Below are 18,937 nucleotides of genomic sequence, written 5' to 3'. Positions count from 1 at the left end.
TGGATAATTGAGGTGATACAAAATCAGAAGGTTGATCGAGGATCTTCGGTGTGATACTAGAGGTTTAGGGTCCATTTCTCGGCAATTTTTGTAAGGACCCGATTTTGGATCTAGGATCTATTTGAGGAATTTTTGTGAGAATTATGAGTCAATTTCCACATACGGCGTCATTATTCTGTTTTGGAACCAGAATGAGGTGTATGTTGATGGTAAAGAATCATAAATTGATGGTGTTGATCTTCAATGTTCAAATAAGTTCAAAATTCAAGATGAGTGTAATAAAAAAATGAAGAAATTCACATTAAATATATCGTGTAATGACTTTTATGTCTTGAAACATTTAGAATAAATTGAACTTTGCCTTTTAAACATTTGGCCGTCTCATAAGAATACCGCTCTTACTAATAATTATACATTACAAATACACACTATTTACGGCAACGGTCCAAATTCCATAAAAGTAAAGTAGGTGGCCAAAAGTAAAATCAATCCATAAACATAAACTAGGCCACCTTAAATCCTTTAAATGAACAAAAAAGCAAAACCACTTTTCTTCAAAAATCCATTTCACTCTATCCCTTTTTTACTTGATAGAGAAATGACAAACAAAAAAGAATAATATCTCTCTCAAGAATCAGCCTTACTCCTGCATTTTTAGGATCTCAAGGATCTACAAGCTCAAGTAGTATATTCTTTATTACAAACCTTATCCTTGTGATGTAACACAGTCAAATAGAGCTGTCACGGGTTTCATGGCTTGTGTTTCAAATTTCAATTTTTAACTTGAAGAACAACCAATAATTTCAGCTTCACTATTTGCCAGAACACCTGCTGCCACTTGAGAATATTTTTAAGTTGACCATACTTATTGATTATTCTTAGTACTTAAATATCATTATCATTACTTTTTCAAGGGATGTTTTATGAATAATTTGCCAACTCGATTCTCAAGCAAAACTTGGCACGATAATGCGATAACAGTATTAATTAATTTTCATGTATTATACAAATGTTATATAGTACTTTTTGAACTGAAGTAAATTCTATAGAATGGAAGTGCCAAGGAATTAAAAATAGTAAAAAATAAACTTGTTTTTAACTCGTGAGTTATGTTTGGACCACAAACTTTCCTTATTATAAGCGACAATACATGTGTTGTTTGTAAGAGAATCTTATATTAAATATAGCTAGGTAAAAAAATTATTCAAAAATATTCAAATATATGATAAGATATTTTGCCGATAAGAAATGATCTTTTTAGTTTTTATCTTGTGAATAAGACAAGTTTTGTGACAAAAAGGGAAGGGTGTTTGGAAAGTGTTATGTTTTTGCATCTTAGTAAGTACTCCCTCCGTCTCATAATAAGTGTCTCATTTCCACTTTTTCTATGTCTCAAAATAAATGTCTCTTTAGAATACCAATGTAATATTTATTATTTTTTTCCACTACTATACCCTTATATATTAACTTTCACGTTTTTCAACAACTCAATTACCTATAATAAATAAGGGTACTTTAGTAATTGATATTAACTTTATCATTAAAATCAACACATCTAATCATTTTCTTAAGAACCGCGCAAAACTCAAATAAGACACTTATTATGAGACGGAAGGAGTAGCTCTTACAAAAAAAAAAAGTGTGCATAGACCAAACTAGAGCAAGCATAATGAACGTAATGGTGGTGTTTGGTAATGAAAAAGTTATCAATCATCATCATTCCAACCAGATCCAGATCAACTGTAGAATCATGATTTAATGAGAACTAGAAGATAATTGCACAAATTCAGCACTTGCATTAATCATTAATCATGATTTAATGGAGCCAGCAGATAATTGCAATAGGTAGACAATATTGAGAGGAATGAACTGTTCCTTTTTTTGGTGGGTCCATGTTCCATACAAGTTGTACAGATATTGCAGCACTGCATGGCCCACAACTGAGTCTACATTTGCACTCGCTGAGACAGTGTCGATGATTGAGTACTCAAACAAAATCTAGTCTGTGTTACTATATATTCTACTGTCAGAACTTAATTGATTTCACACTTATTGCAATGTAGTAGCATGATACAGTCTATCAATCACTTTTGAGGTTCTCTTTTCTTGGCCAAGTTTGAGATTGTGGCATCTTCAAACTTGACTTGAATTTTCAACTACTCATTCTTTCTCTTGTTATTTTTATGGAAAAAATAGGGATGACACCAAATGTTTTATTCAATAGTCTCACAGAAACCAATCTGCACTCAGGATTGATTGCATGGTCTCTTATAACAAGTGTCATAGGTTTTATAATTGTTTCAGCAGTATAGTTAGGTTACAGATTCATTACTAAAGAACAACTAAAGATTGCAACATTTTTCTAGTAGCATTTAATAAATTAGGTAGGACCATGTGTTGATAATCGAATACAACAATAATAGAGTTACAATATTCAAAAATACAAAGCAGAAAGCCACATCAGGGATTTTCAATTCAACCATTCACACCACCCTGTCTGTCAAATCAACCACTGCATCCTCCACAAGTTCTTCAAGCAACTTCCCTTCTACTTCCTTTACCAAAATATCCATCTCTAATCCCATTAGCTCAACCCACCCTTTACCCACGACCTCTTTTCTCACTACAGTTTCCACTACCAGGCTGTTACTGTCCCCACAATCCCCCCAAACAGACCTTATGCCACTAGATGTCAACTCCTTCATATGGGCTACAATAAGGTCTACCAAAAGGGGAGGTGCACCCTCTGATAATTGGAGCCTTCTATGGTCCCCACTCCACAACCTACCAAATAAGGAACTTTCTGATCCATAGCCAGTAATTTCTATTAGTGCAACATTGACACAATCAAATACAAGCTTCTGATTAGATCTCCTCTGCCTTCGCTTTGCTTCATGAAGAGGCTGAGCCTCCTTGTCGTAGAGATTGGCATATTTGTCCCTCAATGATGGCTCCAATGGACTTTCAAGGGAATGCCATCTAGAGTAAAACGAGTCAGACTGCACTTGATCATCAAGTCCAGCAGCTGATAGTAATTTCTGAACAAAGACGAGCAAGTCTTGATCCTCTACTTTGGTGTCTAAGGAAACCGATGTAGGCTTTAATGGGTACGAACTTGCCACCTCCGCACAAGAACCATCCCATGAGAGGGTTCGAGCTATTGATTCTATAGGAGGTGATTTGTCAATTAAATTAGACTTCAGAGACACCCGTGATCCTACAGAATAGATGACATTCGAGTAAATAAACCAATAAAGACAAGAATTTTTCAAATAACAATGTGCTGGTCTATCAAAATAAAATAAGATCATGCTGAAATAGCAGGTTTGGGATAAATAGAGAGCAAGGTTTTAAGCATTACCAAGCAGACCACCCTTCATACAGTCCAAGGACTCGTGAGCTGCATTTTCATCTTCAAAGGGAGGCTCTAAAACTGAGATTGGACTTGGTTGGTCCTGGTTTTCAGTTGAAATCCCTGTCACTGTGGGCTTTGACGTGGTAAATTCAGGCTGTGAAAACAAACAGAACAGTCTCAGAAACTTCTCCAGTCCATTTAGTTACCAACTTCCAGCACATATAACAGATTTTCAGAAATATTAACTCAGGATATATGGCATTAAATTCATCATTCCATAATCTTTGACAACAAGAGACATTTCTAATTATTTATCACAAGATCTATAATGTTCATAACTAGGTGTGGTTCAAAATTTTATACACTATTTCCAACGCATACCAAAATCTCCAAACAATTTGTCAAGTTGTTTGTTTATAAAGAACCTGCCACCATGTCATCAAATTTCTTAAACAATATACCATACATGAAAGCATCTCTACAACAGTGCAAGGTTCTAGGGACCAAATTTAGTAGTAAGGTGGAGAAAGCAGAAACTTAATTCTGGATAGTGATGAAGCAGTACTTCAGATCATACAGTTTAAGACTGTTTTTATCATGTTGCTTAGCAAAACATAGATACAGATGAAAAGATAGCCATCCATACAACTCGTTAATAAACTAGAGTTTAGAAGAAGCAACGTTATATTCAATACTGTGTTTCTGTTCAATGATTCAATTAGTTCCCATTTCTCTCTCCCTTTTTTTCCCTTTTGCCCTTTTGCAGAGAAACAGGGTTGAGGGACTGAGGAAAAGTAGCAGAATAGACGCGACATTAATGAGTTAACCTAGGCAGCCAATAGAGAACTCGTGCATAATGCACTGTGAAAACATGGATAAATCATGCTGAAGCTGAACAATATTAGCTATTACCTCCATAGATATTACGCCTCGTCTGCTAGAGACAGGATAGGATAAAGTTTTGCTCGATGATTCACATAGAGCTGGAAGGGAACACTCTTCAAAGGACCCACCGTTGAAGCTTTGAGACACATCATTCCTAAAGACTTCAGGTGAGTTTATTGTAGATACTGATGTTTCTGCAATAGTTGACTGAGATTCATCTGTAGAATGAGAAAGACAAGATTTCTCCCTGATTGATTTCTTATTCCTTGAGAATAAGAAACTCGCAACTTTCCCTTTAAATGTTGACTTCATACTCTTTGACTTCGTCAGCTCCTTGGAGCCGTGTGCTTTACCAGCATCGTTATTACAAGCTTCAATGTAGAGCCCATTTTCATAGACATTGGAAGATACAGGGACAGACTTTGACCTGGGGAGGCTTTTAGTAGACCCATCCACGGATATTTCTTCATCATTCGAATTTTTACTGCAAGAAACAGATTCCCTCGGTTCTGGTTCTTCATTAATACCTTCAACCTCAGATATTAGAGATTTCTTTATATCTGAAAGAGCAAGCATCTCACCCAAGGTAGAGCTTCTCCGCATATGTCTTTGCTCTTGAAGATCCTTCTTAGATGCCATCATGGCCCATCTTTCAGAGAGTCGTTTCTTAGCCTCTCTGCCTACTGATGATTCAGGAGAGCCCGAAGCACGACTGAAGGATGATGAAGAATAAGGACTTCCACAGCGATTGACGAAATCCCAAGAATGCCTGGGAGATGGCGACATGACTTCTAAATCACTAAAATTCCCTGCAGTACACTCATGATCTGATTTGTAGAATGAACTGTCATCACCAATATATCCAGTGGAAAATACTGGAGAATACACGGTTTCATCCCTCTGATAGCTCCTGAGGTCTTCATGCATTTGCTGTGTAATGTCTTCTGCCACTTTTCTTGATTCAAGTAGATCATCATCATCTTCAGGGCCGTGATAGAAGTTTCCACTTTGCAGATTTTGAGGTGATAATGACATTGGAGAAACCAAGGCCTTAACATCATGTGCTCTCACAGAACTAGGCTTCAATACCACAATTCGAGTAGGTTGGACAGGAAATTCATCAACTTTCTGACTGGCAGGAGAGTATCCAGGACTAGTTCTCTCCCATGCAGCATCATTATTTAATGGTTTCTTAATATGTTTGTCGTTATTGTTTCCCTTTCTACTGAACTTTTCATTGTCAACCAACTTTGAAGGTTTAAGAACAGTAATGCGCTTTGTCTCAGCCAGTGGAGTAGACTGCCGTTCATATAGATTTTGAGAATCCAATAGCCTGATTAACAGATCGTTATTTGAGCTTAAAACTTCCAAGGCTTCATCAAACTCCTTTGATTGGCGTAATCTCTCATCTGTAGACAGTCGCTTTGCTTCCATGAATTTTTGACGAATAAAAGCCATTTTCTTCTCATTAACATCTTCAGCCCACTTCCCTCTCTCTGGTGTCTTGTCGTTAACATTACTTGTTCTCTGTGATTGCAGCCATATTTCATAAATATCTTTGTAAGCAACCTGTTCTCTGCTCGGATGAATATCATGAAGCATTTCCTTGTCCATAAACCTATCATCCAACTGCCGATGATTGAATGATGTGCCAGAATGACCACACATGTGCTGAGAACAATCTCCTCCAGGGCTTCTCTCCACAGGTAAATTACGTTTTCCCTGTGGAAGGGCTTCGAGGCCCATTAACTTTGCGACAACATTTGGTGGAGTATGCTTGGAAACAACTTCTTTGGACATTTCTTGGTCCATGAGCATCTTGATGGGTGTTCCATTTATTTTTTTATTTGAAGATGCTCTCATTAAGTTAGAAACAATCTGCAAAGTTCACGAAAACGGGAAAAAAATCAAAACAACTACAGCAAAGTACACAGTAAATTAAAAACAAGAAAAACACTCCACATGACAGTATCATCCCATTCATCTTTTCCTTTGAATTACACCAAATGACCTTTACTAACAAAAAAATAGTAATCCTTTTCAAATTACCGGCCTATCTTCTATCTGATCAGCAAACGAAGGACTTGCAATCCTCGAAACATCTGATTGACTTCTTGAAAGAGATGCTGCTGCAAGTCAGTTATAACACAGTGAGATCAAAATGGCAAATTATAAATGGTATAGAACAATTCCAACAGCAAAACCACAAGCACAATTATTACAAACAAGTTGCAAAAATATATTAAAGCAATTGACTGGGTTTTATGATGCTAAAGTCAGCTAAACACAAAAACTAGACAGGTCATAAAGAAAGTTGTCTATCCAAAACTCAACAATGAAGACACAAAGGAAAATAAATAAATAAACAAATAAAGAAACAAAACTACAACTACAAAGCAAATAGGAAAGTGCAACCAAACTAGAAAATATACAGTTTGCTACGTTTGTATTAATCACCATCACCTACTAGCTATAACCCACCAATTTCTACTGTCTACTAAACCCCAACAAAAGAAAACCACAAACTAATTTAAACACAACCCATCGTAGAGAATTTGTAAAGCAAAGAATTTGGGGGCTAAAAATGGAAAAATAAAAAAAATAAAAGTAAAAATCAGAGAAGAAAAGAAAACCATGATCACGGTGTGGCTTGTCGGTGAGAAGCTTGTTTCCATTTCCAGTAGCAGTAGTCAAATCAAAAAGGTTAACCATTCTTCCCAAGCAACCAGGAAAAGGCTTCTCATCATTGTGAACCGTTCTATTATTCATCATAGTATTCATTTCAACACCTACATACAAACAAACACAAGGTTAATTGATTGTAGAGATCTAAAACCTAAAAATTCATAGAAGAAAAATAAACAATCAACAGTATAGAACGAGATCCAAACGAAGAATGAACAACAATGCAAGTAACATAAGGGAAATTAGGAAAACCTAGAAAATCAAAACGCGGAGGTGAAAGGGGAAAACGACATTGATCTGGAATGTCGGTGGAGGGAGAAAAGGGGAATCTAGAGAGAGAAGAAAGGGGAATCTAGAGAGAGAAGAAAGGTAGAGAGAGAATGAACCTGAGGAGAAGAAGAAGAGGCGGTGGGTGGTGTAGCATTGAGAGGAAAGGATGATTGGACGGAGTTGTTAGCTGTTTGCGTCGCGTCGGACTTGAAACCTCCTTTTAGTTGAGATGTTGTGCGATTCGTTTCACTCATTTATTACTTTTGGGTTACGGTTAATCACACGGGCTCACTTAACTCTAACACACTTGCTTTGTTGCTTATTTTAATTAAATAATGTAGTATAGTAGGATAGTACTACTACTAGTACTATTTAATGTCTTTTTTTCTTAGGGATTTAAAGAAAAGTACTTTATTTAATGAAGTAAAATTTGGATGGACATAATTAGAGTGATAATTAATGGTATAATTGTAACTCTTTAGTAATTGTTTGGGTTAGGGATAGTACAATACTACAAATTCTTTTAGGACTAAAAGACAAAGGTGAGCAAGCTATGCAATTTAAGAAAAATTATGAGTGTCATGTTGGTTGTTTAGTTTATTTTAGTTCATGTTGATTTTGGTTTAGTTGATGTTGGTCTTTAAGGTGATTTTGTCTAAATTTCAATCAAATGAAAGGTTAGTAAAAAACAGAACGAATTGTATTTTATAGTATTAATTAATTTAATTAATTTTAAAAGTTGAGAATAATCGACAAACTATTCGAGTTTTGATCCATTTTTTTAGTGAAAGTTGTCCTTAAGTCTAGTTAGATGTCGCTCATAATATGTTATCTGCAGGTGGACGAACTTCTACTAGACGAAGGCAAGACAAGGAGAATTCGAAAGCAAACTGTTAATTATACTCTTCACGAAAAAAGTTCATAAAATGGGAAGAGTCTCTCCAATGCTACGATGCTTAGGCGAGCGTGAAATTGCCTTGGTGTTACCTCATATTTTCGACACAACCCGAATGAGAGGTTTAAATATGAATCTCAATGGTAATAAATTAACTTGAGTTATACTTTAGTCGAAATGCGCCATGGTTGACTAAAAGATTTGTTTTTCTGGGTTGCATGCGACCGAAACATATGGTGGAATGTCGGTCGAAATATGAATCTCATCACCAAGTCGAGTCAAAGACATGATGCTCGAATTAGGGGACAGAGAAATTTAGAGACTTTCAGTATAATGTTACCACTATAGATGTCAACACTGTTGAAGAAATGGAAAATGGACAAGATCAAACAGCTATTAGGGACACGTGGATGTTTTTTGGGAACGAAGGACGTGTGGAAATGAAGATGTGTCGAACGGTGTTTAGTCGACTGTTGGTGATGGTTACAAAAGAACTAGTATATAAGTAGTTCATGTCTGTAGGACTAGGGGTCCACAATTTTACACAAATTCTATACACTCAAAGTATCCAAGTGTTAGTGAGAAACAAGTTGATTTGAATCAATGTATGCATTTGCGTTCCATTTATGAATTCAGTTTGTTCACTTTATTTTGTTTACTGCATTCAATCTTTTCTTTTAAATTTCGACATTCATTGTCAAACATATTTCAAACTTATGATTTTTGCACAATTTGTCCTGGAATCTTTTCGAGTTTAATCCCTTAAGTGAAATCAAACTTGTCTTTGTTTACCAAAATTTCTAGTAAACAAATTGACACGTGCAGTGGGACTTAAAATTTTGGCACTTACAACACATGCTAACACTGTTGTCTCAATAACACATGATGTCAAGACAGATGTTACAACATCTAAAAACAGACCAGCCACATCAGACTGAAATTAATACTGAATTAAAATTGCAGAATGATAAACAACATAGAGAATTGTTAACCCAGTTCAGTGCAACAACACCTAATCCAGAGGCTACCAAGCCAGGAAGAAAATACATTATGGCAGTATTAATTCATAGCCTAAACAGTCTCAGTTTACAACTTCTCAATTAATCACTATCTTGTGCAACTTCTACCTAGAAATCGACACCAAGATATGAGAAATCACCATCCCACTTCCTAAATTACCTCAGTGATATCTAACAGTCCCAATCCCAGTGACTGTATCAAGAACAACCTAATTTAAAATATTACACTTCAAATACAAAATACTTGGTCTTGCTTAAAAGCTTCAACCAAGAACAATACTCGACTCAAATGCTTAAAAATTTTAAGAGTGAGAACAATAACTTGACAAACAGTCTAGTAACAACCAGTCTATCACACTGTATCAAAAGATACGTGGGTGACTTACACACACAAGAGATTCTCAGAACCTAAGACTTCTAATCCTTCACCTAACCTTACAATTGTCAAAGAATTAGTTACATTAGGTCTAGGATTCTCTTTATATAGTCTTTAGCAGTCCATGGGCTTTGAAAACATTATCCACTTCCTAAATCACCTCAGTGATATATAACAGCCTCAATCCCAATGATTGTATCAAGAACAACCTAATTTAGAATATTACACTCCAAGTACAAAATACTTGATCTTGCTTAAAAGCTTTAACCAAGAACAATACTCAACTCAAATGCTTAAAAACTTTAAGAATGAGAACAATAACTTGACAAACAGTTAAGTAACAATCAGGCTATCACACTATATCAAAAGATACGTGTGTGACTTACACACACAAGAGACTCTCAAAACCTAAGACTTCTAATCCCTCCCCTAATTTTACAATTTTCAAAGACATAGTTACATTAGGTCTAGGGTTCTCTTTATATAGTCTTCAGTAGTCCATGGTGTAGCGGGGGAAATTTGAGATCAAAGCCATTGATTGACTAGACTCATATTTAGTGAAATTCGTCACCGCGCTTTATTGTTTCCAAAGGAAATGGGAAGAGAGCGAAATAAACCCAAAAAAAAGTTTTTAAATCAAAAACAATAAAAAGTAGAGTTCTTAGGTACGGATGTTGATTATACAAGAGGAAGGTGTTAGCACCCCTCATATCTGTGGTACTCCACATGAACCGTTTTAAAAATTTGTGTTGTTAAAAGATATTGTGTGTAAAAAATGGTTTGTTTTATTTTAAAACGATGATCGGTAAGACATAACATCTTGTGCCTACATATCTCCTTAGTGCAATGGAGAAGTCAGAGCAAATGTAGTTACACTTAAAAGGGAAACAAAAGATTTTAAAACTGGATAGACACTTTATTATCATAGTAGAGAAAACTTAGCCAACCATACTTGAAATGAGAACAGATGGATCATTTGCATCACAGATAAAAGAAGGGCTCCAATTTTGATAAATCAACGAGTATGCCACTATCTCTTTCAAGTGGAAAAGGATCAATCGTATCAATCAATATCAAGGGGTTAAGGGATTAGAACTCCACCATAATAATTAGTCATGTCTAAACTTTTAAAAGAAGAGCTGTTAAGGGCAAAAGATTTTTAAGTGAAAGTTCGTAAAAGAAGTTTGCAAACATATGAAGGTTTTGAAAAAGAGGGAGAAGATTTTGAAAATTAAAGAAGATGGGAGGAGAGGAAGGGACTATCCTAAATCATATAGTAGAAAAGCTAAGGACAAGAACATTCTAACCAAATAAGAAGCCAACACTTGACATTAAAGAGTAAATGTAGATTTCCCGTCCTTTGGACTTAAACCATAACCAAGCAAGCACAATACCAACTATAGGATCTAGATGAACTTGATATCTTCATGTATAACTTGCACAAAGCCTTGGGGAATGGGGATACACCATGAGAACTTGAGGCAAAAATTGGGCAGAGTAGCAACTGCGTTCAGATGAATTCCTTATCATAATGCCTTGGAATTAACCAACAAAGACTTTTAAAGAATCACCTGCATACGCAAAGAGAAATAACCCAATGCCTTGGAGTAAACTCCAAGGACTTCCAGACAAACATTCACAATGCAATCAAAGTATCAAGAACTCAGATGAAACTCCAAAGTGTTAGGGTCAAGATCCTAATTTTAAGTCTATAGGTCCATCCTCCAAGCTTGGGGTAAGGTAACCAAAGTCCAAGTCCACATTAAGTCTTTTATATTTCAAGTTGATTATTAGTGTTTTAAGCACAAAATAAAAGTATGATCCAAGTGGACAAAAGGAAAAGTGCATAAACATAAACATGATAATGAATGATAAATGATAATACAAATCATAAAGCCTAAAAATAAATAAGATAATAAAAGAAACATAAAAATAAAAGTTAGAAGTTAATTGTTAGAAATTAGTAGTTAGTATTTAGCCTGAATGATCAATAATGGATGACCAATGAACTTTGGTCAAAGTTTATGAAAACTTGTCAGAAGATTGATAGAATCAAAGTCTCTACACAACAAGCTTTCAAAGTTTTTGAACCAATTGTCAAATAGTCAACCATCCTTGGGCTTGTAAACATAAGTTTCGGCCACGAATGATCATTCTCCGATATGGGACAAAGAAAAAGAAAGGGAAAGAAGTAAGATTAGAAATCATAATGTCCAGAGGAATTTCTTTTGATCTTTATGGGATTTCATCTTAATGATTCATCAGAGGATTGATAGAATCAAAACCTCTACACAATGAATTCAAACAAGACTTGCACCCATTAATCAAAGAAAAAGAGGAGATGGAAGACAACTCAAACTATCATTGATATCATTCATCTAATATTATGGATTTGGTTCTTTGAAACCTATCAACATCCTAGATCCAATGATATTAATGAAGCCAACTCAAAGCATCATAAAATATTCACAATTTCAGAACCAAATTTAAGGAAACAAAAACTATTATTTAAAACAATAGGAAAGGGATTTTAAAATGGTCTAAAATAAGAAATTTTTGATGAAATACTTAAGTGGTATCCAAACACCAAATAAATTTCTCACAAGACCATAGTAAAATCAGAAAAACTACATATGATTTTTAGAAAAAGGTTTCTTAATTTTCTAAAATTCAAAATTATTTTAAAGTGACCAAAAATGATTAATTAATTGGAATTTTGTGATAAAATACATAAATGATATCATAACACCAAACAAAAATCGCAAAAATTAACCATAGGTCAAGCATAAGTCAACAAGTGTTGACAAAAAAAATTATAATTTTTGAAAGTTAGAAAACAATTTTAAACCAATTAAAACAAAGCTAATAAAGAAAAAATCAATGAAAATAGTAAGACCAAAAATAAAAAATATGAAAAAATATAAATCAGAAATAGAAAAATGAAAGAAAATTTTAGCAAAAACAATGGTTTTTTTTGGAGTTAAAATGAAATAGTTATTAATTTTTGAAGTTAAAACAATAAAAAAAACTAAATAAAAGAAAAAGAAAATAAAATAGAAATGATGTAGGCAATTGGATCAGGGTCAAAACGTATAAGTAATCACATCCAAAGGACATAGCGCATTGTGCATGATATAGATTTTAGTGAATAAAGCACTGAATCAAAACGTTTTAAAAACACATTAAAAAAACAACGTGTCAACATATCATTGGTTGAAGATAACCACCTCATCATCCTCAACCTCTCGCCAAGGCCAAACCCAGGTCTCTCCAACTGTAAAATTAGAGACCAAGACCTATTCCATTCTCTTCGTCTCTTCAAGACGATTACAATGGTGCCTTCGTGAAATATTTATTATTACCATAACTTTCTCGTTTTGAGAAAAATCAAGGAAAGTTTTGAAAATGGATTTAGAAACACACGTATCAAACACAGATACAATTCAGATTAAAATATACCACGAGGTTCAGCAAGTCAAGTACTACATTGTAGCCATAAATTTGAAGAGAATTGGTGAAGAATCTCACCTGTAGAAGTCCAACTTTAGAGTTGTGAAACTGAACTTGGTGAGCTTGATTCAGGTCACGATTCTTGGTGCAAATGATGTGGTTAGCTTCACTTGATGTTGGTGAAGCTAACTGAGTGGAGTTTTTTAGTGATTGAAGGGTGGAAGAGAAAAAAATGAAATTCAAGCTTAAGAGTTCAAATGGGATCTTAGCAGGGGTCAATTGGCTATCAAAGCTTGAGGGAAATGAATGGGGGATGATCTCTATTTATTGGGAAAGTGATTAGAGAGCTCATACGTGCAAGAGGAATTGGAAATGAGTGAATTCATGTGAGCTCGATGCCATGTCAAACATGTGACTTCATGTGATCAAAACTCCACAAAATCTTGCGTTTTAATGCACTAAATTACTTCTGGGAAGTTGCCAATCACATTTAAAATAATAAATGCATGCCACATTGGATTAATTTTGAGTAATTTGGAGATTTGAAAACTGATCATGAGCTTTCTTCAGCTTCAAGGTACCAACTTTACCATCATGGGGCAACTTGTGAAGGGACCTTTATGATACAATATTGGGCTTTTTGGAAAGCTGAGGAATCAAGCTTTGTAATGTGCTTGGAAAGTTTGCATTTGATGTCTTGCGTCAAAAGTTATAGCTTCTCAAAGTGGAGGAAAAAGATGCATAAAACACTTAGCCAAATTTAACAATTTTGATAATCTTGGTCAGCTCACTTCAACCTTAGGCCTCTAACAATTGGCTCGTGCACTTTCCAATCTTTCTTGAGCCAAATACTCTTATCATTACATAAAACATGATACAAAAAGAATGGGATAAAATAGGCAATTGAGGAGAAAGATATGCTCTTGGCAACTTGGGTAAAATCATGGCATTTGCCCGGAGTCATTTCATCAAACACCTTGATGCATATTCCAAAAGTGCATCTTAGAGCTTGAATTTGCCAAAAGTCCCAACATGAAAGTTTTAGAGAATAGAAAAATAAGCTTAAGTAAAAAATTTATGCATGAGAAAGTGAAATTTGCACCAATTGGCCTTGAGGTCAGTTTTGCTTGCTAGATGTGCCTTAACCCCTAGGCATCCAACCATGACCTATAATGTTTTCTCTTCAAACATGACCTTCCACTTATATTTTGCTTTTGAACTTCAAAGATGGAACAAATTAGACTCAATAAATATTACTATGCAAAAAGAATGGGTTTAAAATGATGAAAATTGGTCAAGTTATGATCCTTTGAAGTTAGTACATAATTCCTTAACTTTCAAAGGAGACTTGTAATGTCTTCTAACTAATGATGACTTTCTTCATAACATTTCTTCTTTACTTGTGAAGAGAAGTTGTTGATGATGTCAAGGAGATTATTTTGAAAAAATAATCACTAAAAAATTTTGAAAATTGAGAAAGTTATACCCTTTGGATCAAAGAATCAAGAACTTGTCCAATTAGGTCTATCTTCTTGAATCAACTTGGAATCATTTGAACCTTTCTTGCATGATAAGGCATGAAGGGGTACATATAAACTTGAAAAGATATTCTCTTGAATCACACTTGATTGTGAGGTTCATAGTTTGATGAAACTTATGAAGAATACATGGAAATAAACACATGAACCTATAAAGTTTTCAGATGAATCAAACCATACAATCTTGAGATGAACATGACCAAATGAAGTGGAGAGATTCTTAAGACATGATCCATGATAATGGGTAAGATTCTATTGAACTACAAGTCATTTATGTTTCATTAATACACTGTTGCTTGAGAATCACCCTCAAAACCCTAATTTTAGGAGAGGTGTGGATGCACTTGATTCAACACCTACCTTGCGTCAAAAACCTTGAAAGACAAAGACATATTTTTGTATTTTGGTTAGTGTAATATATATATATATATATATATATATATATATATATATATATATATATATATATATATATATATATATATATATATATATATATATAAGTTAAAATATAGGTGTTTGATGGTTCATCCTAAAGATAATGTAAGCACAACGCCAAAAGAACAAACCTTAAGATTATGATCTTAATTAATAATTAGAATGAAAATGAATGTGTAATCTTAGGTTCAAAATTGGGGTATGACACATGGGCTTCAAAAACTTTATCCACATATTACTTGATCCACGAGTTGAGGGCTGCAACAAATCTGCAGAAAAATATTTTTAAATCTTGGAACAAATCTTCAACTTTCCTAAAATGTCTTAATCATCCAATTTTAGAAACTCTAATTCTGTTGGAGATTTGATTCACTTGTTCCAAATTAAATCTTCTTGACCTGCAAAAATTATTGAGATATATCCAAAAGAAATATCACAGAATCAAATCAAATCTATCAAGATTTAAACCAGCACGTACTAATGTTTTGGTACAGAATGTCACGACATTTGTCAGGACATCTGGTTTTTAATGTAAGCTCATACTCACATGTATCAGTAGAACAAGATGTTATGACATCTTGCTTAACATCTTTCAAGCACCGTATTTTAGCTAAATTATGCCAATCCTAAAACCATAGATCTAACGATCTCCCCCTTTAACAAATTTTGGCTAAAACAACCAAAGACCATACTGCACAAACATATATAAAAAATAACGTAGTTACACAAACACAAGCTACATGCTAAACACGTAAACTTTGTACAAGAGGAAGAAGATAAATGATACTCCCCCTAAAACATAGTTCCAATTTACAATCTTATACTTTCTAGGTGAAATTTCACATAACTCAGCGCACAAGACACAATTATGCTCATAAATCAGACCATAATACACAAATGGGTTGTTAGAACATCCAACCACAGTTTTAAATTGCGGTTGCGGATGTTGCAATTGCGGTCATTGTGTTGCACATTGCGGCCGTTGCGGTGTGAAATAATTTTATACACGCATTAAATTTAACAAAAAATTTAAAATTATTGTAATTATTTATCTTTCTTGTATTTATAATTTTACATTAGTTTTAATTCAATTTTAGTCCAATGAAACAAGCATTATCATAATCATTCTTGTAAGTTATTTAAATAAACATAACCTTGAAAGTAATTTTAAAGTACATAATACAAATAAGTTACAATTTATTTTAAATAAAATACCTAGAGACACAAATATATTAATGTCCTATGTTGCCATCTTGATTGTGAATAACAACACCATTTTATCTCATAGAGATGTCTTCACTGCAAAAAAGAAAAAAAAAAAGATGATGAAACTCCTAATTAGTACATTTAAATTGCATCTAATATTAAAAATTTTCATCATATATATTTTACTAAATATAAATTCAATGTTTGAAAATGTAACTTACATGACTCTTGCTACCACATAGTGGAATGACGTAAAAGAGCATAACTTGTACTTTCACTCTGACTATCATCTTGTGTAGCTTCTTGTCCAAAGCCATAACCAAAAAAATTACCATTTAATTGTTGATGATAAGGATTGTGATAATTCATTGATTGTTGGTGTCATACCCTAAAATTTACACTGCTATTTTAATGTAGTACCTCTATTTTAAGAATTAATTTACAAGGGGTATATTCAAAAATAAGGATGTTATTGGGCTTAACATTTTGATTGTTAAGCCCATTCCCTTTATAAGCCTTAGGAAAAGAAAAGAGTGTGATTAGAAAGTTATTAGAGGCTCAATTTGAAACATTGGCCCATTGATTATATATATATATATATATATATATATATATATATATATATATATATATATATATATATATATATATATATATATATATATATATATATATATATTCGAAAATCAATTTAGTAAAAATAAGTTTTTTTTAATTTTTAATTCCTTTTCAATAATTAACTTTTATTATTTTAAATCATCTAATATTGTTATCATATTACTAATTTTGGTTATTATTTAATTCTATGTTAATATTAGTTAATTATTTAATAAAACACACTTAAGTAATCATTTTCGTTGTTTTATTTTATTCTGATTAACTTGTATAAGTAATATTATTATTATTAAAACTTTGTTTAAATTAATATTTATTAATTAATTAAGAGTTGACCGAAGTCAACTAGGGTTAACAAAGAACCTTGTTCATCTTCCCTAGCAAGCGGCCGCCGCCCCCTTCACAGAAGAAACTCTAACCTAAAATCCAAGCTCAAGTCCAGAAGTTGAATCAGAAAACGAAATCCAATCTCTTATTGAAACAAATCATGAACCGATACACATAAGTGTCCAAAAACATTCATTTACAACAACAAATCTGAATCAAATTGCAACAAATCGAATCAAATCTAAACATTAAAACGAAACTCAAATTTACAATTACTCAGAATCAAACTAATAACACTTGCTTCCTAATCTGAATCTTTAACCTAACTATAAATATAAACCTAAAACTAGAGAAGAAGGGACGGAAAAAAAGAGATCGAAAACCCTCGAAGTTGTTGTGAATCCAAACCCTTCACTTAGAGCTCTTATTTACAGAAAGAATTAGGGTTCATCATTAGAACCCTAATTTATTGAGCTTAGCCCTCCATTCGTACCTGCAAAGCAAAGAGAAGAAAGAGAGATCAGCGAGGAGATCGAAGCAAATCGGAAAGAGAGACGCAACAGGACTTCGCGGCAAGGAGAGGTAAGCCTGAACACTTAGCTTAGGATTGATTTGCATGATTGTTTATATTTTTTGGAGAATTAGGGTTAGGGTTCCTGTTGTTTAGGGTTAGGGTTCATGAGAGTTAGGGTTTATATGGTTAGGGTTCTTATTTTTATTTGATTTTCTAGGTTTTCTAGGTTGGTCGATGGATGTGGGGAGGGAAGAGATGAAGATCATGAAGATCTTCATCCTCCTGGATTTTTCTGGTTTGTGCAAGGATGAAGGTATGAGTTTATCGGTTGAATGTTCAACCGAAAACTGGGCTTAGCGGTGGTTTTAAGGGTGTTTCACGACGAGGGGAAGATGGTATTCTGGGTTTGGTCTCAGAGGAGGTTGAGAGAGTAGAGAGGAGGGAGAGGCGTAGAGAGAGAATGGAAGAACAAAAATGAAATGGGTTTTGTTTGGATCGTGAGATAATGTGACCCCCCCGACCGTTGGATTGACACCATGTGGCCTTTTGATGGGCACATGGATGGCATCTGAACTCTAATTCAGTGTGAGCTCACTACCATACGCCCTCATATCCCACGCATGCTGGCCTTCAGATCATGGCAGATTAGATCTAAGTCCCATATCACACATCTGTGGGCCATTGGATCTGATCAACGCTTCTGATCCTATGAACCACAACAACCCTAGTGCGTTTACCCATACCATGTCCAACGGATCTGGAATCTGTTGGGCCAGGCCTAATGCTACTATTCGCACCTCCCCTTAATTACTTATTAACTAAAAAAATACACTCGTGGCCCAATTCTTTTTTATTTAATTATTTATTTGTTTTTTTATGAATAAATAAATTTATAACCCATTAATTTCTTTAACCTTTAATTTAATTAATTAACTTATTGAATTATAATTTATTTGCTTGAATTTAAATTTTATTTTCATGATATTATTCTTTTCAAATGAATAATGTTCGAAATAAAATAATCTTTCGCTAAAATTATGTAAAAATTAACTATAATTTTGTACAAATTAAAACACTTATTGAAGTGTTTTGATATACAAAATTTACCTTTTAATTTTAAATAATTTCCTTATAATTTATCCCTTTTTTATAAACCAAATGATTAATTGCTAAATATACTATCTATAAAATATAACTATTCTAATCAATCTATAATGTCTTATTTTAATTAATTACAAAAAAATACAAAAAATAGGGGTTGTACACAATATTGTTTTTTACTTATAACTACGAACTACGTTAATTGCGAAACTACATCTAAAACACACTCAACATACAAATAATGGTGTACAACCCCACTACGT

The 18,937-nt window shown here is 33.7% G+C and overlaps 1 protein-coding gene across 3 annotated transcripts; it reads right to left on the bottom strand.

Moving 5' to 3' along the window:
* Positions 1-2,343: 2,343 nt before the first annotated feature.
* On the bottom strand, positions 2,344-7,489 carry LOC131622330 (uncharacterized). Of its 3 annotated transcripts, none has more exons than XM_058893360.1 (6): positions 7,312-7,489; positions 6,874-7,029; positions 6,290-6,366; positions 4,268-6,118; positions 3,362-3,509; positions 2,344-3,217 (listed from the first exon to the last, which is right to left on the bottom strand). In XM_058893360.1, the coding sequence occupies exons 2-6, from the start codon at positions 7,019-7,021 to the stop codon at positions 2,484-2,486; spliced, it is 2,958 nt and encodes a 985-aa protein (XP_058749343.1). In that variant the 5' UTR covers positions 7,022-7,029; positions 7,312-7,489; the 3' UTR covers positions 2,344-2,483. The 3 variants fall into 3 exon arrangements, with proteins under 3 accessions (XP_058749343.1, XP_058749341.1, XP_058749342.1); XM_058893358.1 differs by having other exon boundaries at positions 6,290-6,369; positions 7,312-7,488; XM_058893359.1 differs by having other exon boundaries at positions 6,290-6,369; positions 7,178-7,313.
* Between the last annotated feature and the right edge of the window lie 11,448 nt (positions 7,490-18,937).

Source organism: Vicia villosa, unplaced genomic scaffold (assembly GCF_029867415.1).
Source record: "Vicia villosa cultivar HV-30 ecotype Madison, WI unplaced genomic scaffold, Vvil1.0 ctg.000029F_1_1_1, whole genome shotgun sequence".
In the NCBI taxonomy this organism is placed as follows: Eukaryota; Viridiplantae; Streptophyta; class Magnoliopsida; order Fabales; family Fabaceae; genus Vicia; species Vicia villosa.
Note: the sequence above shows the minus strand (reverse complement) of the source record. Positions and strands in the feature narration are given on the sequence as shown.